This window comes from Dysidea avara, chromosome 3 (assembly GCF_963678975.1).
Source record: "Dysidea avara chromosome 3, odDysAvar1.4, whole genome shotgun sequence".
NCBI lineage: Eukaryota > Metazoa > Porifera > Demospongiae > Dictyoceratida > Dysideidae > Dysidea > Dysidea avara.
The window spans coordinates 28,788,184-28,813,338 of NC_089274.1; the positions used below are offsets into that span (position 1 = coordinate 28,788,184).

General features: G+C 37.7%; 3 protein-coding genes across 3 annotated transcripts in view; 2 read left to right on the forward strand and 1 right to left on the reverse strand.

Moving 5' to 3' along the window:
• Positions 1-25,155, forward strand: part of LOC136250630 (E3 ubiquitin-protein ligase rnf213-alpha-like) — a 407,493-nt gene that overhangs the window by 119,368 nt on the left and 262,970 nt on the right. The window contains exons 24-27 of the mRNA XM_066042854.1: positions 1,692-1,857; positions 13,445-13,662; positions 14,696-14,992; positions 16,687-17,717. Of these exons, the coding sequence (XP_065898926.1) occupies positions 1,692-1,857; positions 13,445-13,662; positions 14,696-14,992; positions 16,687-17,717 (1,712 nt within the window). The remainder of the gene's footprint in view (positions 1-1,691; positions 1,858-13,444; positions 13,663-14,695; positions 14,993-16,686; positions 17,718-25,155) is intronic.
• Positions 18,968-23,437, reverse strand: LOC136250632 (uncharacterized). Its single transcript, XM_066042857.1, has 6 exons — positions 20,156-23,437; positions 19,950-20,097; positions 19,822-19,893; positions 19,674-19,771; positions 19,511-19,620; positions 18,968-19,455 (listed from the first exon to the last, which is right to left on the reverse strand). The coding sequence occupies exons 3-6, from the start codon at positions 19,869-19,871 to the stop codon at positions 19,063-19,065; spliced, it is 651 nt and encodes a 216-aa protein (XP_065898929.1). The 5' UTR covers positions 19,872-19,893; positions 19,950-20,097; positions 20,156-23,437; the 3' UTR covers positions 18,968-19,062.
• On the forward strand, positions 20,060-24,947 carry LOC136250631 (uncharacterized). The gene is made up of 2 exons (XM_066042856.1): positions 20,060-20,671; positions 21,769-24,947. The coding sequence occupies exons 1-2, from the start codon at positions 20,485-20,487 to the stop codon at positions 24,462-24,464; spliced, it is 2,883 nt and encodes a 960-aa protein (XP_065898928.1). The 5' UTR covers positions 20,060-20,484; the 3' UTR covers positions 24,465-24,947.

The window sequence follows — 25,155 nt, forward strand, 5'->3', positions numbered from 1 at the left end:
CTGAGACCCGACCTCTTACTGAACAATCTAGCTATTTGCTTAACAATAAACAAGATCACCTCACTCCTTATTGTTCTAGCTAGCTAGCTGCACACCCCTTGACTGACTCGAGATATACTCTAATACAACAGTCATTCTAATACAACAGTCATGTATGATAGAACAGTTACAAGTTACATTGTTCTGGTAGACATAGTTATTGTTTACAAGAAACAAGCACAATATAAAATTAGTATAATATTACATTATTGTTCTAAAGGAGACAGGTACCCCTCAGCAACAGCAAGGTTGACAGCTGGAGGCACACAGGGATGCTTGGATACAGAATGTGATCCCCTGATAAACATTACTGAAGAGTGCAGCAAGGAGAACCCCAAAGCCTGCCCATAACCACAGAATATGGGGAACTCCACTTCTCACTGAGCAAATGGGCAAGATGTTTATAAGTGATGGTATCTGCCTTTCCCATACCTACAGATGTGGAAAATACAAGTAGACTAATACAAGTTACATTGTAGCTAGCTGTGCCACAACCTACATTAGCATGTTATAACAATGATTTTGTTCAATGCCAAAGTAGGGATTTTCCCACCGAGCTATGCTGTAATACCATCATTCTTCTCTTGTTTCGCTACTTTTTTATTGCTTAGATCCCTACTTTATTAAATTTTTTATATACTAGTTTGTTTGGTTTTTTGTTATAGCATGCAGCTATACACGTGTGACTGTTCTATTGGGGTGACTGCTGTATTAGAGTATCTCGAGCGAGGATCTCAAGTCAGCCTTTTGCTACTACCAAGGGGTGTGTCACTATTTCATTGTGCTAGCATACAGATAGGCCAATAATAACAGGCCATGATGGATTGTTAAGAGGTATGGTCTTGGTACTCAATCGTTATTGATCAACCAGATCGCATTACTTAATTAATAGGCATGGCATTGAACCCATTGTGAAGTTACAGGTATCTACCAAGTGTAAGCGCTTCAATAAGTTTGTGGTATCTAAATATGCTTTTCAGGGAAACTGTTGATAGCAAAAATTAACTCCTCATGGTTTTACTGCATGGAGAAGGAAGAAGACCAGAAGATAAAAGAAAAGACAAGGTGCAGAGGGCACACACTGGTTGGAACCCCAAAAGGCACATTGAACTGGTGAGTCTGTTATTGTGGCATAAAATGGTGGCCGTGCGCTGGTTTGTTTGGTTCAGCCTTTCGACTGTGGTCAGGCAGGCAGGTGGCAGGCAGGCAAAGACTAAAATCCAAGTTTTAGTGATGTTTTAAAATTCTATATCCGGTGATTTTCATCACGTAAGATGTCTCTTATGATTTTTGAAGGCAGAATTTTAGGCGGCACGTATCATTTTTCGGGGGATCCCTACTTAAACAGTACTACCACACTGTTTGATAACTCTAATGTTATCTACAGATAAGGCTGAAAAACTTCAATAGTCCAGTGATTTTCTCTCTAGGCAATGAAGACATAATAAAAAAGACTTATGAGAAATTTTAAACTAGTCAGGTTTTCTTCTGTTGGACACATATGTAACTGATGTGTTGGTTTACTTATGTCTACAAATCTATGGTTGTCATACAGTGTGTAGATTTAGTTAAAGGTACTATCATACAGGGCTAACGCTGTATCAATTTTCATTCTATTGTAAATTTATAAAGCTCTGTCTTACATTCCTTAGATGGAACCAGACTTTAAAAAGCAAAGTTTAGATAAAATAGATGACAACATAGTCAACACATGGGAAGACATTAAGGAAGTTTACACAAACCAAGCTTTGCGGTCATGTTTAAATATTTATGCAGTTAATACAGGCCTTGTGGAGTGGCTAAAGGAAACAGCTAATGGTAAGTACATACATCTACAGATGTATGTGTTTGTGTATAAGAGATAATTGACACACATCCATTATTGTCTGCTGTTTTATATACATAAATGATCACCTTGTGTTTGTCTCAAAATAAAGAAAACTTAGCTCCATTGACAAAAGAATTACTAAAGAAGATGTGATTCCACTTTCAATAATATGCTTTCATGCCTGTATTTTTGGAGTTGTACAATTTTTTTAAGCCCAGCAATAAACATATAATAAAAATGGAGCAAGAAATATAAGCAAATCCTGCAAATGCAAAAAGAAATAATATCTATACTGAAATGATTGAGTGGTGAAGAAGGTGTACATCTTCTATAAAGTAAAGGTTATCTAATCCAAAACAGCCAAGCTGTAAAAAAAGTGTGCGGCCCTCAGAAAGGCTATGGTGAAAAAAGATGTGAAATCCAAGGTGGCGGCCAAGAAATGGCTGTGATGGTAGGTTAGTGGTAAAAATTTTAATAATGACAATTCAGGTGAATTTTTGTGCCGCTTCACAAAAATTCACCTGAATTGTCGTTATTAAAATTTTTACCACTAACTTACCATCACAGCCATTTCTTGGCCGCCACCTTGGATTTCACATCTTTTTTCACCATAGCCTTTCTGAGGGCCGCACACTTTTTTTACAGCTTGGCTGTTTTGGATTAGATTTCATTTCTTTTTGTATTTGTATACCCCAAAGCCGGCCTATGGCCAGCTTTGGGACTTTTTTAACCTATGTTTTTTTCTTTACTACAGGAAGAAGAAAAGATGAAGTAGATGTACTTTAAATATTTTATCAGTAAATGTACAAATTATATATACTGTATAATACATATGTGACCGGATTTGCGAAAAGGGGTCCAATTTGCCAACTTTGACAATTGATAACTTCAGATTGGAAAGAGCTATTGCCTTGATATTTGGGCAGTGGTGAGCACCACTATAGCTGAATACATGGTGAAATGTTCAGGTTAATATGTTACTTGAACACTGAGTTATGGTCTCCAACATTTACGGAATTGGATGTGTGTGGAAGACCCCTTTTCGCAAATCCGGTCACATATATTGATTACAGAAATCTCCATGGTGGTTTCTTTGTAACTGAACACTCTACAAGGTGACTTCTTCTAATTGCTCTCTCTACAGGGTGAATTGTTTGTAGCTGAACGATCTACAAGGTAACTTCTTCTAGCTGATCTCTCTACAGGGTGATGTGTTTGTAGCTGAATTTTGTATAGGTGATTTGTTTGCAGCTGAGCTCTTTACAGAATGGTTTCTTTGTAGCTGAACTCTCTAAAAGGTAACTTCTTCTAACTGATCTTTCTACAGGGCAATTTGTTTCTGGCAGAATTTTCTACAGGGTGATTTCTTTGCAGCTGAACTCTCTACATGGTGGTTTCTTTGTAGCTGAACTCTCTACAAGGTAATTTCTTCTAGCTGATCTCTCTACAGGGAGATTTGTTTGTAGCTGAACTATCTACAAGGTAACTTCTTATAGCTGATCTCTACAGGGTGATTTGTTCGTAGTTGAATTCTGTACAGGTGATTTGTTTGCAGCTGAGCTCTTTACAAAATGGTTTCTTTGTAGCTGAACTTTCTCCAAGGTAACTTCTTCTAACTGATCTTTCTACAGGGTGATTTGTTTGTAGCTGAACTATCTACAAGGTAATTTCTTCTAGCTGATCTCTCTACAGGGCGATTTGTTTGTAGCTGAATTCTGTACAAGTGATTTGTTTGCAGCTGAGCTCTTTACAGAATAGTTTCTTTGTAGCTGAACTCTCTACAGGGTGATTTGTTTGTAGCTGAAATCCCTACAAGGTAACTTCTTCTAGCTGATCTCTGTACAGGGTGATTTGTTTGTAGCTGAACTCTCTACAGGTGATTTGTTTGTAGCTGAACTCTACAAGGCGATACTTCTAGGTGATCTCTCTACAGGATTCCTTGTTTCTAACTGAACTCTCAACAGGGTGATCTGTTCATAGCTGAACTTTCTACTGGGTGATTTGTTTGCAGCTGAACTCTCTAAATGGTGGTTTCTTTGTAGCTGAACTCTCTACAATGTGACTTCTTCTAGCTGAACTCTCTACAAGGTGACTTGTTTCTAGCTGATCTCTCTACAGGGTGACTTGTTTCTAGCTGAACTCTCTACAGGTGATTTGTTTGTAGCTGAACTCTCTACATGGTGGTTTCGTTGTAGCTGAACTCTCTACAAGGTGACTTGTTTCTAGCTGATCTCTCTACAGGGTGACTTGTTTCTAGCTGAACTCTCTACAGGTGATTTGTTTGTAGCTGAACTCTCTACATGGTGGTTTCGTTGTAGCTGAACTCTCTACAAGGTAACTTCTTCTAGCTGATCTTTTTCACTGCATATTTGTTTGTAGCTGAGTTCTCTACAGGGTGATTTGTTTGCAGCTGAACTCTCTACATGGGAGTTTCATTGTAGCTGAACTCTCTACAATGTGACTTCTTCTAGCTGAACTCTCTACAGGGTGACTTGTTTCTAGCTGAACTCTCTACAGGTGATTTGTTTGCAGCTGAACTCTCTACATGGTGGTTTCTTTGTAGCTGAACTCTCTACAAGGTAACTTCTTCTAGCCGATCTTTCTACAAGGTGATTGAGTTTTTTGCAGCTGAACTCTTTACATGGTGGTTGCTTTGTAGCTGAACTCTCTAAAAGGTGACTTCTTCTAGCTGAACTCTCTACAGGATGATTTGTTTGCAGCTGGATTCTCTACGTGGTAGTTTCTTTGTAGCTGAACACTCTACAATGTGACTTCTTCTAGCTGAACTCTCTACAGGGTGACTTGTTTCTAGCTGATCTCTCTACAGGGTGACTTGTTTCTAGCTGAACTCTCTACAGGTGATTTGTTTGCAGCTGAACTCTCTACATGGTGGTTTCTTTGTAGCTGAACTCTCTACAAGGTAACTTCTTCTAGCTGATCTTTCTACAGGGTGATTTGTTTGTAGCTGAATTCTCTACAGGGTGATTTATTTGCAGCTTAACTCTCTACAAGGTGACTTCTTCTAGCTGAACTCTCTACAGAGTGATTGATTTTTTTTGCAGCTGAACTCTCTACATGGTGGTTTCTTTGTAACTTAACTCTCTACAGGGTGATTTGTTTGTAGCTGAACTCTCTACAGGGTGATCTGTTCATAGCTGAACTCCCTATAAGGTAACTTCTTCTAGCTAATCTTTCTACAGGGCGATTTGTTTGTAGCTGAGTTCTCTACAGGGTGATTTGTTTGCAGCTGAACTCTACATGGTAGCTTCTTTGTAGCTCTACAATGTTACTTCTTCTAGCTGAACTCTCTACAAGGTAACTTGTTTCTAGCTGATCTCTCTACAGGGTGACTTGTTTCTAGCTGAACTCTCTACAGGTGATTTGTTTGCAGCTGAACTCTCTACATGATTGTTTCTTTGTAGCTGAACTCTCTACAAGGTAATTTCTTCTAGCTGATCTCTCTACAGGCCGATTTGTTTGTAGCTGAACTCTCTACATGATGGTTTCTTTGTAGCTGAATTCTCTACAAGGTGATTTCTTCTATAGCTGATCTTTCTACAGGGTGATTTGTTTGTAGTTAAACTCTCTACACGATAGATTCTTTGTAGCTGAACTCTCTACAAGGTGATTTCTTCTATAGCTGATCTTTCTACAGGGTGATTTGTTTGTACCTGAACTATCTACATGATGGTTTCTTTGTAGCTGAACTCTCTACAAGGTAACTTCTTCTAGCTGATCTCTCTACAGGACAATTTGTTTGTACCTGAACTCTCACATGATTGTTTCTTTGAAGCTGAACCCTCTACGAGGTGATTTCTTCTAGCTGATCTTTCTACAGGGTGATTTGTTTGTAGCAGAACTCTCTACAAGGAAACTTCTTCTAGCTGATCTCTCTACAGGGAGATTTGTTTGTAGCTGAACTCTCTATACATGATTTGTTTGCGGCTGAATTCTCTACATGATGGTTTCTTTGTAGCTGAACTCTCTACAAGGTAACTTCTTCTAGCTGATCTCTTTACAGGGTGAATTGTTTGTAGCAGAACGATCTACAAGGTAACTTCTTCTTACTTATCTCTCTACAGGGTGATTTGTTTGTAGCTGAACTATCTACAAGGTAACTTCTTCTAGCTGATCTCTCTACAGGATGATTTGTTTGTAGCTGAACTATCTACAAGGTAACTTCTTCTAGCTGATCTCTCTACAGGGTGATTTGTTTGTAGCTGAATTCTGTATAGGTGATTTGTTTGCAGCTGAGCTCTTTACAGAATGGTTTCTTTGTAGCTGAACTCTCTACAAGGTAACTTCTTCTAGCTGATGTATCTACAGGGTCACTAGTTTGTAGCTGAATTCTCTACATGGTGGTTTCTTTGTAACTGAAGTATCTACAAGGTGACATCTTCTAGCTGATCTTTCAACAGGGTGATTTGTTTGTATCTGAACTCTCTACAAGAAATCTTCTTCTAACTGATGTTTTAACAGGGTGAATTGTTTGTAGCTGAACTCTCTACAGGGTGATTTGTTTGTAGCTGATCTCTATACAGGTTACTTATTTCTAACTGATCTCTTGAATTCTGTTCAGGGTGACTGCTCTATTAGGATGACTGCTCTATTAGAGTATCTCGATCTCGCACTTGCTACACCAAGTTGGATTTCGTGTTATAACTCCGTGGCTTTAAGTCTGATTCTTCTACACCATTGAAGAGCCTTTCTAAGATGATAACTCCATCTGTACAGCGATTTTGAAAGCATTACCCCAAGCGGTTTACCTGGTAGGCGTGGCAAGCATAATAATAATAATAATAATAATAAAATAAAAATATTAAAAATTAGCTAATCTCGATTGCATAATTGTTACACACTGTTGATTTTTTCGCTGTATCTTCCTGGTTTTTAGCTCGATTTCTTTCAAACCACAAAAGGTTTGAGGTTCAATAGTTAACCTATTCACCCACCGATTTTCAGCTTCTTCCCATACGCGGTTTACCCTGTAGGCGTGACAACATATTGGTGTTATTTTTCGTGCATAATCGCTCATAACTCTTTGTCTGTTTATGGTATTCCAGCCAAAGTTGGTACCGAGATGCGCCTGTATACCCCCCTTCTGTGTGCCAAATTTCAAGGCAATCGGATAACGCGTTCGAGTTTTATAGCAGCTTTTGTAAGTGTGCGACAAGAAAAAGAAAAATAAGAAGAAAAAAAAAACGAAGAAACTCAGCCAATTTTTGAAGTCGCATATCTCGGGAACGCGCGAAGCGATTTCGCTCAAATTTGGAATGTAGAGTGCTGCAGTTGGGGGGCATGTCCACAGCAAAAATCGTCTTGTTTCATCAAGGAAGCACAGAGCTACGGAGGTGCGAAAATTGCGTTTTCTTTCTTCCTGTCAATATACTCACGGGTGTTACGCGCCGGCTTCTTGGGCCGCACGACACACTACCGTGTGTCTTGATAATGCAAGATCTTAAATGGCCACCAAGACATGGTGGAATGAAATTAATTTTAATATCACCTTGTTGTTGTTGTTAAAAATGTATGACGATAATACCATTGCAGCCATATCTTGGTTGTAACATTGCACACTTTTTACCCTGACATGTTAGAAGGGCACCTTGCATCCTTTTCATAGTTTATCTGTTTTGGTAACTAAATATAGATGTATAATAGTTGAAACACTTCCTTGAGTGCTATATGCAAACTATAGCATGCAAAAGAGTGGACAGGAGACAACAAATATGGCATGAGGCAGAGTATATTTTGTCTTGAGACCACTCTTTGAGTGCTTTATTTCTTATACAGTGGAACCTGTGTTACTGTCACCTGGATTAAGCGATCACCTCTGCATAATGGCCATGGACACGAGGTCCCAAATATTTTCCCATACAAATGTATGCATTGTTGTCTGCATTAAACGGTCACCTGTCTAACTTACATAACGGCCAACCAAGAATTCGCCTATGAATCACTGTATACATAATTTTCTCCTTCATATAGCGGTCACTACCTTTTACGGTGGCTTGTTAAGCCAACAGATGATATGCACACTCTATTACTCGAGCGAAAAATGATCAATTAAGCGTAGACAGCGCAAAACTCGATGGTAACTTAAAAGCCGAAGTCCCATACAAAAGTATGGGAAGCAAATGCGGCTCGAGCAATAACTCACCACTCGAACTAAGGACAGGCCATCTTGCTTGCCATATACTTCTTTTGCACGGAAAGAAGTGTATGGCAAGCGAGATGGCCTGTCCTTAGTTCGAGTGGTGAGTTATTGCTCGAGCCGCTTTTGCTTCCCATACTTTTGTATGGGACTTCCGCTTTTAAGTTACCGTCGAGTTTTGCGCCGTCCACTGCTAATTAATCATTTTTCGTTCCAGTAATAAAGTGTGCATATCACCACGGCACCGTTTCAATTAATGCACAATTATCACACTTCCTGCCTTTCAATGAATACTATATAATCTATCAGGCTCCATTGCTTAAATGTATTCAATAGCTATAACCAACATTCATAACAAGCTCATCTTGTCCTATCTGTACTAAAAATATTACTGCATTGTGGTTGGCGTGAGCCTCTTAATAATAATCACTCATTTATAATGGCCATAGCCACTAAAATGCTGCTGACCACCTTATACAGGTTTTCTCTATAACAGCCACCTGTATATAAAGGCCAGATATATCTGGTCCCAAGGTGACCATTATAGACAGGTTCTACTGTATATAACAAGTCTAGTAGTCTAGTAATTACTTTAACTGGTATCAAGAACTGAACTCTAACATGCATGCAAAACTATTGGAAGTTTTCCCTAAACAATTTTCATGGGAAAACACAATAGACACAAGTTGAGAAGGTTCTTCTGTGCGGAATTTGCGGGTTAAAGTGCATAGCAATAAATTACAATACAATTCATGAATTATGAAATACGCTAAACTACAGCATTTACAAATCTAATTATCTAGCTGAATTAATTATAGTAATAGCATAAATATCATACAATACGATAGTACTGTATAGTAGGGACCACAAAGGAGTAGGCGTGGCCCACGAAATAACTTCACCCAAAAACCAGCCTCAATTTTCCCTGACGATGATGAGGCAGTATTGGTATTAACACTTTACAGTGACCAGCACTGAAGATCTGAGGTTAGGCAAAACTAAGCCCAAACAAACCTTCAGATCGACCAGAAATGCTTTCAATAAGTTGCTATGGAATTTAAAAAATATATATTTAATAGAATTTTCTACTGACTGAGTAACTGACTGATGCCTTCAGACAAGCATAACTCAACAACGGCTAAGGCTACGGGCTTGATCTTTTCACTGTTCGATGTCGCTTCTGCCTAAGATGTTCCTTTTGCATACTGCAGTACGTACAATCCATTCATCATGGACTTACCAGTGTCCTCCTTTGTGTCCCATTCATCTTTGCTGATAGCGAAAAGTGTTGATTTGGTGGTAGCAAGTGATGACTTCCCTTCGTAATGGAAATCGTCCGTATTTCATAGTGGCTATTTTGATTGCAGAGGTGCTTTTCAAACAGTCCTTGATTCGTACTGCTGTGTAACGGGTTGAACATAGTTGACAATGAAGCATAATGGATACTTCACTTTTCAGATGATAATTGATATAAGGCGCACGGCACCATTTCTTTTTTTGTCAGATTGCAGAGGTGCTTTTTAACAGTTCTTGATTCGAAATGCTGTGTAACGGGTTGAACATAGCTGACAGCGGATACTTCACTTTTCAGGCAATAATTAATATAGCTGGGGTGCAGCTCCATTTCAGATGCAGTAGCTATGCATATGTTCACCAGTCACAATAATTATTTACAAAAAAAGTTAACAAGCAAGTACACAAAAATTTGGAATTTTCAACTAGAGTAGGGACCATAGCACATCGATAAAAAGTACTGAAACAAGCTGGAGTAGTACATGATATTAAATCACAGTAAAACAATAAGAAGTGGTATATCCCTACTATGCTCAAGATGAATACACAGTAGGGATATAATACTTCTTATTGTTTTACTGCGATTTAATATCGTGCACTACTCCAGCTTGTTTCAGTACTTTTTATCGATGTGTTATGGTCCCTACTCCAGTTGAAAATAGTATTAAATAAAGTTTAAGTTATTAAACACAGTTAATGTTGTGAAGCGTAGGCCATGCAAGTATCCAAAATATTAGCATGCAACAGTGGGCTCTAATAAGAACAACGCATGCGCAGCATCGTGAGCAGAACACGTTGGCAGTACTTCATACCTGTGAGCAGAACACGTTGGCAGTACTTCATACCTGTTGTAAGAAATCTCGCCAGTTGCAGTGGCTTTGAGTCTTCAAGACGGGTACTCGTTGTTCTCGCCTACTGAGGAAGGAGAGGGTTGTCGTCCTTGGGAAGCTCGACTGCTGGATTGAGCAGGCGAGGAGCCGGCTTTGTCACGCCGGGGGAAGGACCGCCTCAAGGAACGGGTGTTCCGGGCAAGACAGCAACGCGACAGGATGTGACATTACAATACTAGTGGCTACCGTCAGGGTCGTCTCTAGAACTGGGTCACTTGCCTCGGCCCACGCACGGTATCACTGTCACCCGGGACAGCTCCATCGCCGCTGGACTCGTCGCTAACGTCAGTGACTACAGCTCCACCTCGTGCCAAAGCCAGTTCATCGGACGCCACCTAATCCACACAATGTAGGGAGATCGTGTGGCGGGCGTCAATCAGAATCTTCGGGAGGGAACTTGAACACCCTGACTATCGCGAAATGGCCTCAGACGAGATGCTGCATCGGGTAAGCAACAGTATAACACCAATTGGTGTACTAGTATAAGCTTACACACTGTTCCCACACACCCTGTATATATATATGCATGTAATGAGTAGGGATGTACCGATTCATATCGTATCAGTGGCCAATATGGAGATTTCTGCCAATATCGGTTGGTCTCAATATAACCACCAAAACCGATATGATATATGAAATAGTCTTTGCCATGGTAAAGCCACATCTTACCCTCTGTTATACAGCAAACAAGGCTGAGGAAATAGTAGTTTTTCTATATCCTTGAAAAGAAGCGCATATACTACGAGAAGCCATAGAAATACGCGCTTGACAAACATTCATTGTTACAATACTTACCAACCATACAACAAATGATCATAGTGAAGAGCTATAAAAAAGCAACCATGGGATGAATAAACTAGAAACACAGCTTGAAATAACCATCCATCATTACAAGCCATTAAAATATGGAGTAGCTAATGGGGACTCATCTTGGTGGGAGCATGCATTAAAAAAAAAATTTTGTGGGTGCCTCACTGTCTGGGCTGTTAATTGAGGCCACACCACCACAGGCAATCAAGCATTGTCAGTGATTGTTACCACTTGGAACTGCTTACTAAGTATATCTTATGCAAGTTAAAGTTTCCCAGTTTCTTCTAATCTAAATGTATAGCTACGCTTTACTATATTGTGTCAGTGTCGGTGTTCTGACTCAGTATATCACTTTATATTGGATCAGTTCAGAAATTTCTCTATCGGTACACCTCTAGTAATGTGTGAAATAATAAGAGTTGCTTTGTACTGGTGAGCTTAGTAGTGAGCTCATACATAGATACAGTGTAGCCACCAATCACTGATGCTACTTTCAAAAAAAAAAGAAACGACTAAGTACCTGAATTCAGTGACATTAATTGTGCTTTCGAAGTCAAAAAATTCTATTTTGTGCAATTAAATTTAAAATAAATAAATAAATAATCCAACCACAGATGTGTATTAAATGCATTAATAGACTTCTGTATTCTACAGCATACTATATTGGTTTCTTCATTGCTGCTTATTGGCTTGTAGTCAGCATCAGCAGGGCTTGGATAGTCAACTAGAGAATGCAAAATACAATGAAGTGTCAGCAAACTAGTTACATACATGTATATATAGCTAGTCACCGGCCTTAGAAGGTGACTGCATTAATGGTGGTATGAAGATAACTTGGTACCAAAAAAAAAAAAATTAAAAAAAAAAATTAATAAGGTAATCATAAATTGTATGCAGAAAAGCAGCCAGGTGCATATTAGAACTTTGCATAGCAGTTTCACCGTGCTGTGTCAGCTTCTTACACACTATACCCTTGAGTCTTATAATAGTCACAAAGAAAAATCCATTTTATTGTTATTAAAGGGAACTTCAACCTATACAATCGCAATAGGAATCATTTCAAAACATGGTGCTTGTTCCAATGTGTACATGATACAGTGTCTTCGTTATATATCTGTAGTTCTATGGTTAGGATGTGCTCCACAATTTTGCTAGGCAATTGGCATGGGACATACCATTGTGTTGTTAGTTGCATGTTAGTTTGCTTGTGTGTAATGTCTTCCTAATATTTATATTGTCACATTTGCTTGATATGTATGTCATCACCATTGCTTGTTTGTATACCAACGTATGTCACTTCCACTGCTTGTTTCGTATGTTACCGTGGCTCGGTTTGCACATCATCTTCTGCATGTTGCAAGCATAGCTTATCGTGCATATTACTAGATGTTGTCACCATCAAATTTCTGCACATTGCATGGTCTAAATTAAATAAGTAACCTTGATGCTTGGGGGGGTAGATCACAATATATGTATATATATATATATATAATATATTGTGACCTACCTATGGCCTCTATTGTAAAGAGTTTAGGACAGAGACGCTTCTCTGCTCTAAACTCTTTCATTACCCAAGCATCAATAATCCAAAAGTACTTCCTACTTTGGCCCTGCTGGAATTACATAACCTTGCGTAGGCCATATACCATGGCAGATGAGGCCCCTAGCACTTACCAAACCCCCTCCTCAATCAGTGGATTGCTGGAGGTGAAGAATGAAGATCTGAGGAACAGACCAAATAAGTAGGTGAGTGGTAGCGTAACTAAACATTAACTGCATATAGGCACCAGACTTTAGAAGTAGCATAACATCAACTTGTTTCTGTTATGTGTACTTTTCCATGCATCCTTCTTCCCTTACTGCATGTGTAACTTTTCATTGTACCTTTTCCTCTAAATGCGTATATAGCTTTTTAAAACACCGATCTTAAAGTTTTCATATAATTTATTGTTTTGTGCTTGCAATCAATAATAGCTTAATTTTACTGCTTAATTTAAGAAAAGTGATAATAATATGTAGATATAGGGTATTTAATATAAAGAGCGTTTAGAAGTGTAGGTACAGGATTATTGTACATAGATAGCTGGAATGCATGTGTTGTGGTATACTATACTTTGTCTCTATGGCCTGCATAATATATATATATTTTAAATTTATTAGATATGTAGCTGCCATACACATTAGTACAAACTTTAATAGTGTAACTTAGTACTAGAGCAATAAAGTCTTGAACATAGGGCAGATACAGTACCATTACTAAAATTTAGAATAGCCAGAGCAGTTATCCTTGCACCACTTTACACTTTTTTCTAGAGTTTTCATTTCTGTTTGTGGTTTTGTTTGATTAGAAGTTTGATTTTTAGAGGTCTATAAGCTTCTGTATGTGATTATTTGCTGTTATAATTCATATTGTAATCTATATCCACTTAGATGTTAGTCAACTTGTCAGTTTCATTGAAATATGCAGTAGCACTGCTGGAGAAGAAGAATTCAACATGACTCGACTGTCATACCTACACAGTGTTGGTACGGGATTTGCAGCTTTGATCTATGAATTACCAATGGATGCTGATTTTAAAATATTTAATGAGAAGTGCACCACTGTTCGCAGTTTTTTAATGAACAACCCAAGACTAGAAGATACTTTGGTGAGTTCCATATATATCATTCCAGAAAATAATATCAAGACACACCATAGTGTGTCACATGGCCAAAAAAAGCTAATGCATCTGGGTGTGCAACATACAAGTGTGTATTTTGCAAAATCTTTCACATAGTCGTACTTCAGTAATGGCTGAACATAGCTGAACTTTCTACAGAGTGACTTGAAATGTTAGCTGAACACTCTACAGGGTGACTTTTTTGTAGCTGAACACTCTATTGGGTGACTTGTTTGTAGCTAAACTCTCTACCGGGTGACTTGTTATTTAGCTGAACTCTCTATAGGATGTAGCTGAAATCTCCACAGGGTGACTTGTTTGTAGCTGAACTGTCTACAGGGTGACTTATGATGTACAGTAATTGAACTTATCTACAGGGTGATTTGTAATGGAACTTAGCTCTCTGCAGGGTTACTTATATTGTAGCTGAACTCTCAACAGGGAATCTATTTGTAGCTGAACCCTCTACATGGTGATTTTCAATGTATCTGAACTCTCTGCAGCGTGACTTGTGGCAAAGCTGAAGTTTCTATAGGGTAACTTGTAATGTAGCAGAAGTCTTCATGATTACTGGTAATGTAAAGCTGAAAGCTCTAGTAGAATGACTTGTTATGCAACTGACTGCTCTAATAGGTGACTATACTATTAGAATATCTTGATAGTGCATTTGTACTGTACATGTAGTTGGGTTTGCATTAGAACTCAATGGTTATAAATCCAATTCGTCTAAATCGCTGAAAGACTTTTCTATGATGATTAGTCTACCTATATCATCTATGCTTGTCTAAATTAATTTTATTGTTATGTAGAATAACTTACTGCTGAGTGCAGTTTGTGGGAGACCATGTAAAAGCTTGTACTTCTGTCAAAACATCATAATTCATACTTATGATTTTTTTCTGCTAGTTTTTTACCATCACTTAGCAGTGCTATGATGTTTTGAATAGCAATGATACTTGTAGTTTTTTTTATTACAAAGCATAGTTGGTAATATGTGTACAATATCTTTTCAAACATCCAGAGAGAATGCAATAATCATCTTGAATGGTTTAAGGAGCTAAAGGCTACACAAGGATCAATTGAAGTTGCTGCTATCACAAGGGTCAAAGATGTCAATGACTGTGGAAAATACATAATTAGCTCCTCTGAAAAAAAGGTGCTACTATCTATTGGGGATGCAATTACATTAAAAATTCGTCGTTCCAATGCTGTAAAAACTGAATATTCCCTTGATGACCTTCATGATTTAGAAAGCAAACTTGTCTTGATTACAGGAAAAGACACAGCTGGAAAGAATGAAACTGATAAGTTTTTAAATGTGTGTGCATGTTAACTGTTATATATGTATGTCTACATGCATATTGACTGTTGAACGGGATATAACCACAAGAATACTGTATGTGTAACTATACGAACAAATTGTATATGATATTATTTTAATGGGAACATTCTTGATTCATGTTATGTAGTGGCCGTCATCTTGGAATCAGCAATATTCCATGCTGGTGTTTTTGAATGAAAGTTATGTTAATTGCTTTGATGTAGGTACTTGTTTATACTATAGATACTAGTTTGTATCTATAACTCCACAAAGCCAGTTTGCTGAATGTCCTTTATTTTAAAAGTATTTCTCAATGGTGCTTTTTAAAACACATATTTGTCTATGACTCTATGTACTTTGCTAAAAGGATTTCTAACTACACACCAAAGAGATTGATTGTGTGGTCAAAACATAAAGACACTTTTTGCCATACCTATTGGGTTAGCTGTATTTATGATGGGACAATATGTCTGCAGATAGGCTATTGTTACCCATGTTTGTTTTTTGTTTTTTGTCACTTTGTAATCTTTACACTGATATTTTCAACCCACCAAAAATGTACTAATATGTTAGTTCAGAGACCCAATTTTCACTGGAATCCGATACACATTTGCAGAGTTATGGTATTTGAGAAGAAAACTGGTATTTTGTCAGAGTTCACTAAACGAATAAGCAATGGTATAAATAAACCTTTGCCTTTGGCAGCCCTTTTGACTATGCAAAATTATGATAACATAAGCATTTGCATTTAGGACAGATCTTGTAGAGTGCACAAAAGGGTAAATCTTATGAAAGGAAATGATGTTAAAATCTACTCTTGAATATATGAATATATGTGACCCGCTGAGCAGAAACTGGCAGTTTTCACAAAATTCTTATTTTGTAATAAAAGCGTATTAAAATAAACTGGGTAAAAATATGCATGCTACATAAAAATTATGGATGTTTTAATCACATCAGTATGCACCGAAACTAATTACTTAAGCTTAAATCAATAAAACCTTTCACCATCAGATTCACCTTTTCATGGGAAGTAAGAAAACCTTTGTTTCATGTTTGTACAGCGTAAGCCATGTAAGTTATGGGAACTTATTTATGATGCGGTAGAAATAAAATCTATTCTTGTCATTTCATTGTTGGAATGGTCTTCTTCTTTGCCTGCACGGAGATGTACAGGGAAAACACTATACCTTAATCAATATGCCAGTTCATGGTGAAGAGGCTGAGCCAAACCCATCTTTGTAGTTTGTTCCAGTCGTGAGTTATGATCAATTAAATAAGCAACTGTATTTTATTTACCATATTGTTGCTGTAGAAATCAAATTTATTCATGTTCCAACTGTCTAGAACTATAACTCCGTGACTATTCATCACAAAAGGCTGAAACTTTGGGTGTCCACTTCTTTGTTGCTATAGATCACAGAACAGAATTCGACGAATGTGCGAAAAAGACCAGTTTTTGCTTAACACGTCACATATAGCAGAGTGATTGTATTCAAGTTTGATATGTGAGCTGCCCTGGCTACACCACCATTAAAAACTCATATTTGAAGAAAGGAGCATGGAACTACACATGTATGCGTGAAAATTACATTTTGTTACTCCTGCTACTAGCTAAAACATGCATGTGGTACACACTACCATATTTCATGATATAAGTATTAGTTTAAAGTTACCATTTTACTTTGCAGCATTTGCGTTATGTTCGTCGAATTGCAACAGCTTTACTTGCCCTTCAAAATGCTGGTCATGCTAGGTACACTGTATGGCAATACACATTTTACTGTGATTGTGATGTGGAAAGTGCTTTGCGAAAACAGGCTAAAACAATGGAGAGTGAACTTCAACGGTGGACTGATGAAATTGTTTACTTGCGTAAACGTTATCATGCTTTGAATTACTTCACCACTCAGCAGCTACATGTCATTAGGCAAAAACTGGGGCAATTAGACTGTAACACCATTTCACATTTGCCGCCTGAAGTCTTGTCAATGTTGATGAGTATTTCTTGTCAGATAAATGAAGAAGTTGTTTTGTCTACACTGAAAGATAGAAAAGGTGAAGATTTTGATGATTCATTGAGCAATCATAAACTTGTTGGTAACAAGGAATCATTAGTTACTTCAAATGGAAATGCTAATATTGCTGACCAAGTCAATCCAGATAATGAAGTTAGCATAGAAAATGCCATAGAAAAGAAACTTAAAATTCTTTGCGACCAGCTTAGTGAAGTAGAACGTGAAACTTTTGATGAATTGAAAGAAGCCTATCAAGATTTAGAGGCAATTGTTTACCTTGGTATTAAATACTCCACTGATAAATCTGATGAAAATCTTACAGAAAAAGCTCTTGAATGGTGTGTGGAAAATGAAAGCAGATATGTAGATATGGAGAAACAGACTTTGTTGGAAGAGCTCAATTCCTGTAGTGTTTTAAAATCCGAGGATAGTGCTAGCATGAATAGCAGTGTGCAGGACAGCAGTTTACTTAATGGAAGTGCTGTGCAAAATGACAATTCCGCTGACATTGCAGAAACAGAGCAAAAGGTGATTGAATTTGGCTTTGAGTCTGGATTAGCCCGTGAGGCTGCTATGTTGCATCCTAATGATGTTGAAAAAGCAGTTGAATATTGCCTTAATGTGGACAATGCTTCAGTGACAAATTCTCTATTATTCCGCTCTGTAGTTACTGGAGCTCTTAATGAAGCTGGAGATGACAAAAGGTACATATCTTGTGTTTTGCTTATGTTTGTGTACTGTTTGTACATACATGGGAGCATTAGGTTAACCAGGGTATATACACTGCAGTATACATACGTACTGTAGTAGTACTGTAATATGGTATCACTTGAATACAATGCAATATGTTGTTGTGCATGAGTGTGAGAGATTAAAAACTTGCTAATTTAGGGGTGTGACTACCATTTCACTGATGAGTCTTCATCCTTTGAGTTGAGGGATGGAAGACTCACAAATGAAATGGCTGTCACGCCCCTTAATTAGCAAGCTTTTTATTGCTTGTACTCATGTGTAGTGATGTTGCATTTGAGTGGTACCATTGATACTTACAATTAAGAAGTGCCGAAACAAGAAGATTATCATATTGTACGAACCCTACTTTAGCCCACCAATATACCAGCTGCAGCATGACTAAAAGACTTTGGAGGAGATTTTATGGACTTTAGTAGCTTGAATGCCCTGTGTTGCAGTGTCTGAGCAAGGCAAGGGCACTACTACAGGGCCTGATGGTTTCTAAAATTCATAGGACCCTGCGTTTTGTAGTCTAAGTTATTTAGACCACAGCTCATTGTTGTGTCCTCACAGTTGCTTGTGACACAAGAAATGTAGCATTAATTGGTAGAAACAAGCCCTTGCACCTCCCTCTGCTTATCAGTTAAATGCTCATGTGGTTCCAATGTTACAGGCATGTAATTGCTGTATTTTGTATTGCCCCAGAGGGATCTACTGAGACAACAACAAGGGATCTACAGAATTTTAAATCTCTCTAAGTAGCCTAAGCATTTTATCTTGTTGTGGTCTAAGGTTTTCACTGTATTATATCCTTCCATTCCAGATCTCATTCTATAAAAAGCTGAAGTATAGTTCTTAAAGAATGACAAGGCTTGAGAGGACCTACACAAACAAACACCACCCTAAAATATGTATTTACACCTGCAGCAAATATTGATTAAATGTGTAGTACACATCACGTGTAAACTACTTTGTTTCATATTTACATCACTATGCATAACATATATAGTACACGTTTGACATTGAGTAAATTTAGTTATATGCCAGATTTGCATCACATGTGAAGCGTACCAAATAGGATATAATAGTCATATTTGCACTAAACACAGGTGAAGTACATATATAGCATAATATGATACTTTGTGAAGTATATATGTAGCACATATGATACTTTTGATGTGCAATAAATGGACATCTCTTTTTCAGATTTACACTGGAAGAATTCAATGAAGCAGTATAAATAACAAAAACTGCAACATCAACAATAACAATTATTACATGTGTATACAACTTGTTGCAAGACCAGATTAAAAGTTATTAATTGTCATTGTCAAATAGCTCTGCTGCCCATTCAGGAACATTATCTGGCCTGGGCCGAGTTGATGCCCTTCCAACTTCCACTTCTAAACACATCGTTTTCCCTCTAGGTGTACGCCGTCTGCTCACTTTTCGATCTAGAGAGGAAACCATTTCTTCCATCTCTCTACTTCTCCAGGATAGCGTATGTTTTATAAGCTTTTTTTTTTTTGTCTTCGGCTCATCAGTGGACCGCTCACTAGAGTCACTTCTTGCAGACTCATCACCGGAGTCTTCAATGGCAGTTTCATCTGAAGACATGTATTCTGCTGTAAGCAAAGGCTCCACCCTCTTCTTTGTTGCTTCGTCCAGTGTGGTTGAATTCCGTAGAGCCTTCTTGCGAGCATGTGCTTTCTGTAAAATAAATCATAAGCATAACTGATAGACATGTATGTAAATGAACACTTACATTATGACGTCTCTGTCTTTGTCTGCACTCTGCAGCAGTAGCTTCCTGCTTTCCAGAGGAAACTTTACGGTGGCGATTCTTTCTGGTTTTAAAATACGTCCTAGCTGCACCTAAATCAAAATAAAATAAAATTGTGCACATATAAGACTGCATCCTAACATACGCTTGACTAAGGCAACATTTGATATCTCCTCATCAACTACTGCTTGGACATTCTTAATTAATGTCCTGTTTACTTCCTTGTTGTTTGGATGGTCGAAACTATAGAACAATCACAACATATCACTAAATAAAATTGATTTATCACAAACCAGACAGAAAAATCCCAATGCGGACTGTCATCTTCACTCACACATTTCATGATATCCTTCCCTGGCTGCTGCCTATTAGGAGTAAAATATATACAATGAAAACATGTTAATGACAATGTCACACTTACACTTAAATCTAGAGGGACTTGCTTCTTTTGGTGCTTCGTTTTTTCAGCAGTCAAATCCTTGGCTACCTTTTCTAAGCGCGCCACACTTTGCTGCAAGGACTCCTGTTGGTTCATCAGAGTCCTGATGTTTGCTTCATTGGGCTGGTCACTGAAAACAGTTTACATGGTGCCTGTCTGAAGCACCACTAATATTATAGTAAAAATACCTTAAAGTGGGTCCATTGCGAGATCCATTCAAATTGCTGGTACTTGGCGAAGTAGATCCGATTGGCGCTGGGTGTGTGGTAGATCGTGGCGGCCCTTCACTTAATGGTGTGTTGGAAATTCGCGATACCGGCCGTCCTCTTACTGGAGTCCTGAATGCCATTCTCTTGTGACACCAGACGATTTTAAATTAACGCGCCTCAAGCACCTGCCTCTAGCATGTGGTGGATCACGTGAACAAATGCGCACGTGAAGTCAATTTCTTCGATCTGTGTGAGGATCTGTACTGATATCGATATCGATCAGGGACGAAGTTTTAACTTGAGTACAGATGCAAGCAGGGAAAAAGAGAAAGTTTTGTGGGCACTGTGAGGAATACCTGCTTAACCCTGCTTTTAAAAAGCACAAGGATATGTATTATGACACTTTGGCGAAGACATGGACTAGGAAAGAAGATATCCTGATGCAGCGGCCTGCAACTAGTATCAAGGATGCATATGATGAGCAGATTATAGCAGGTATAACTCTTCCTGTTAAATTTGTGCATATCAAATTAGTCATGTTTCATGGACTCTACCAGTGACCCGGCAGGTCGAAAAAAATAATAATATAAATCTTTTCCAGTTCCAACTGACTGTTTTATTATTAGAATATTTTTGACAGCTCTATTAGAGTATCTCAATCTTTGCAGGTGAAGTTGCTCAGTAGCTAGCTAAATCCTTCTGAAATAAAACATAGATAGTGAAATCCACCCTTTAATAACTACGAATAAAAGTGAGGAAACTCCTCTTTGCTACTATGCTTATGAATTTCCAGCTACATTAGCACTCTTTTAAAAGATCACATGACTTACATATTTTGTGAGTTTGCCAAAATGCTGACCCTCCACATCCGTGAAACATAAGACTAATTTGTCATGGCCTAAGGCACCAGTCAGGCAACAATGAGTTAAATTTGCCAAGACTCTGAGATGCCTCAATTCAGTAAGTAGGTGTGGGATCCCACAACCTGCATGATGACTGGCAACTTGTATAAAGTTCCCAGTCCCATATACAGTATGCAAAAATCAATATCTTAAGCATAAATACTCCCAACATGTTTAGCCACAGCTTTTAAATTTTATTATAAAGGCTGCGAGTCCTTTAATAATATTCCAAATTTTGAGAAACATTTGGTAGCCGTGGAAAAGGATTTTTATCCCTTTAGTGATGGGGTGCTTTGGAGTGTGGACTCCTTTTGCTTTAAAAATGTTAAAAACAATTTCTGATTGTACCACCCCTCAAAGTGTTGTCACTCCCAACCTGGTAAGAAAGAACTTACCCCCAGCAACTTTCTGTTGCACTGTGGCAAAGCAATTCAAGGATGATATAAAGATATTGGGCTCTTCAAGATAGTGCACGTGACGATGATGACAATCCCCTATACCCTGAGTAATAGTATTCCCCTGTACATACGTAGTACTAGCAAATTATGTAGTTGTGGAATTAGTTATGTTAGTTGTAGTTTTTGTTTATGGAAGTAGCTTAACTATCCCTTTGTATAACTGTTACGCTATTTGTGCAGGGAAAAATGCCTTTTCTTCTTCTAATTTTGAACTAATAATTTCTATATATAGGTATTGTAAATGCTATGGAGACAGGACCATCAATTTCAGAGAACTGTGATACTGAGGTCCCAAATGAATGCAATTCAGAATTAGAAGACACGGTCAGTGATGATGAATCCACTTCTGAACAAGAGTACTGGAGTAGTGATGTAGAAACAAGTGATATTGACTATGATGATGAAGAACGTGAAGATAGTGCATCCCTTAACAGAATTGTGTTTGTAACAATTGTTTTTATTTTCCTTTGGGCTTCCTTTTATGGTGTCTCAGCAGTGGCTGTAAATCATCTGTTACAGTATTTGCACCACATGCTATCGACTCTAGCTGTGCATTCCCCTGCTGTTGCTTCAGTAGTAGCAGCATTTCCTTCATCATTGTACTTGATGAAGAAAATGTTTGCCATTGGTACAGACAAATTTGAGAAATATGTGATTTGTGGAAAGTGTGAGTCCCTTTATCAATATAGTGAATGTTTCCAGTATACCCTTTTTGGAAAAAGTCCAAAGACATGCTCTCATGTCTCATTTCCTAACCATCCCCATGCATCACGTAGAACCCAATGTGGTCACAAACTTGTTAAAGAAATTGTTACGAAGAAAGGAACGAAGTATTCTCCAGTAAAAACGTATTGTTATTTGCCACTTGTTGAAAGTATGACCACTATCCTTAAACGGGAGAACATGCTAGATCAGTGTGAATTGTGGAGAAAACGTGAAACTACTGGTGGAACTTTTTCTGACATCTATGATGGACGTGTATGGAAAGAGTTTCAAATATATAAAGGCCAACCATTTCTATCTGAACCACACAATTTAGCAGTTATGCTTAACTGTGATTGGTTCCAACCGTTTGCTCAGTCTAGGTATACTGTCGGTGTTATATATCTAGTAATTTTGAATTTACCACGTGCTATTCGTTTTAGACCTGAAAATATTATTGTTACTGGCATTATTCCAGGTCCAAAGGAACCAAAGAATATGAATTCTTATTTAAGACCTTTGGTTAAGGAATTAAATAGTCTTTGGTCAGATGGATTTTCTATTTCAATTAATTCACAAACCGTTAAAGTACGGGTGGCATTACTGGCCACTGTGTGTGATATTCCTGCCACCCAGAAAATAGGAGGATTTTGTGGTCACAGTTCAAAGCAAGCCTGTTGGAAATGTAAAAAAGTATTTCCCTATGCAGAAGAACTCAATAGAGTAGATTTTTCTGGTGTTGAAATTGGTGATTTAAGACAGCATGATGAACATAAAAGAAATGGAAAAAGTACTTTATCTGCAGTAACTCCTACTAAACGCAAGGAGCTTGAGCTAGAAATAGGGTCTCGTTTTACTCAACTTTTTTTTCTACCCTACTATAATAGTGTAAGATTTGCTATAATAGATCCCATGCATAATTTGTTCTTGGGAACCTCTAAACGTGTTTTAGAAAAGGTGTGGCTTGAAAATGGCCTACTAAGTAGGACAGATCTAGAAGCAATACAAACTAGAGTAGATCAATTTGTTGTACCTCGTGGCGTTGGAAGGATACCTCGAAAAATTACTTCAAAATTTGACAGCTTAACTGCCGATGAGTGGAAAAATTGGACTTTATTGTTTTCCATTATTTGTTTGTATGATTTTTTGCCTGAAGCTGACCTTGACTGTTGGCATCTCTTTGTTTCAGCTTGCAAGATCTTTTGTTCATCGGTAATAACTGTAGATGACATTGATGAGGCTCATAGTTTAATGAAGAGATTTTTTATTGCAGCTGAGTCGCTATATGGTCCCAAGTTCTTATCACTGAATGCACACTTGCATTTACACTTAGAGAAATGCTATAAAGATTATGGCCCATGCTATGGGTTTTGGTTATTTAGTTTTGAACGCTACAATGGAATACTAGGAAAATACCATACAAATGATTTTTCTATCGAACTGCAGCTAATGCGAAGGTTTAGTGAAAACATGACCGTGAACTCCCTGCTTACTAGGGAAATGCTAGATTCAGAGCATGAGTATGTTTTTACCAAGTTTTTGTCCTCCAAGATTAGTGGAACATCATCTGAAACTTTATTTGGCCAAGTCCATTCCACATCAGTAAACCATGAACATGTAAGTAGCCATATTTTACTTCAGTCAACAAATGTAGTACCATCCCTAGAGTATGTTTGCAACTGCCAAATGAAATTACTGTCGCCTTACAGAATTCAAAAGTTTGATGACTCTCACCTCAACTATTTAAGAACTGCTTATAAAACTTTCTTACCGGAATTTAATATTCTTGAGACTCCACAACTGTATAGAAAGCACACTTTAGCACAATGGTGGTCACAGCAAATCGGTTTTGTCAGACATTCAGGTGATAATGACAAACGAGTGGTCATTTATGCTCATTGGATTGGAAGTGATGGTCAGATTACTTGTAACTGTGATAATCTTTGTGCTGGAGAAATACAATATTATTTTAGTCAGAGAGTCAAAGTTGGGAATGATCTTCAGGAAGTATATATGGCACATGTTAATTGGTATCAGGGTCACCCTGAGAAAAATAAGTTGCCTGAACCCATCCAAGTGTGGTGTAGCTCATTGTACAAGCCTTTTGGGCCAGCTTCATTTCTTCTATTGATGAGGATCCATCAAGTTTGTGCATCCGTTGAAGTTGAACTAAATTGTGAAAAAGTATTGTTTGTTAACCCAATCAGAAACAGACTATTTCTGTAATGCATGTATAAACGTGCTCGTATTATAGGAACTGACTTTTCTGTCATATTTGCTGCTACCATTATTATTGTACATACTCAAAACAAGCTGTGTGTGTGGTTCCTTGCTTTGGTCTGCAGCTGTACATGCACACAAAGTTATATCCATGATACATAATAATGTTATCTGACTGATAAACACTTTTTATATTATATATACTTAATATTTAATGCACATGTACTTCACATTTACACCATATTTCTATCACATGCATATGAGTATGTGCACATGTTAAATGCAATATTAATGATAGTGTAAATCTAAATCACATGTAATGCAAATATGACAATGAATGTAGATCACATTTATTCTATTTGCAAATATCATATTTTTGGCTTTTATATTTACTTCATATTTGCCTAACTTCAAATGTAATGCTAATATGATAACTATATGTACATCACATTCAACCCTTCAGTCACACATGATCAAATGTAATTTTTAGAGTAGTGAAAGGAAGCACAATTTTCATGTGAATGATTTGAAAATAGCAATATTGTGTAGCATAGCATAGAGTAGCTAATTACCATATAGTGGGAAATTTTCATATGGGAAAATTTTCACTAATTTTATGGATTGGCAGCTATACGCGAAAATTTTCCCCCTTGACATTCACTGCTTGATTAAAATTCCATTGTTTAAGTATTACTGC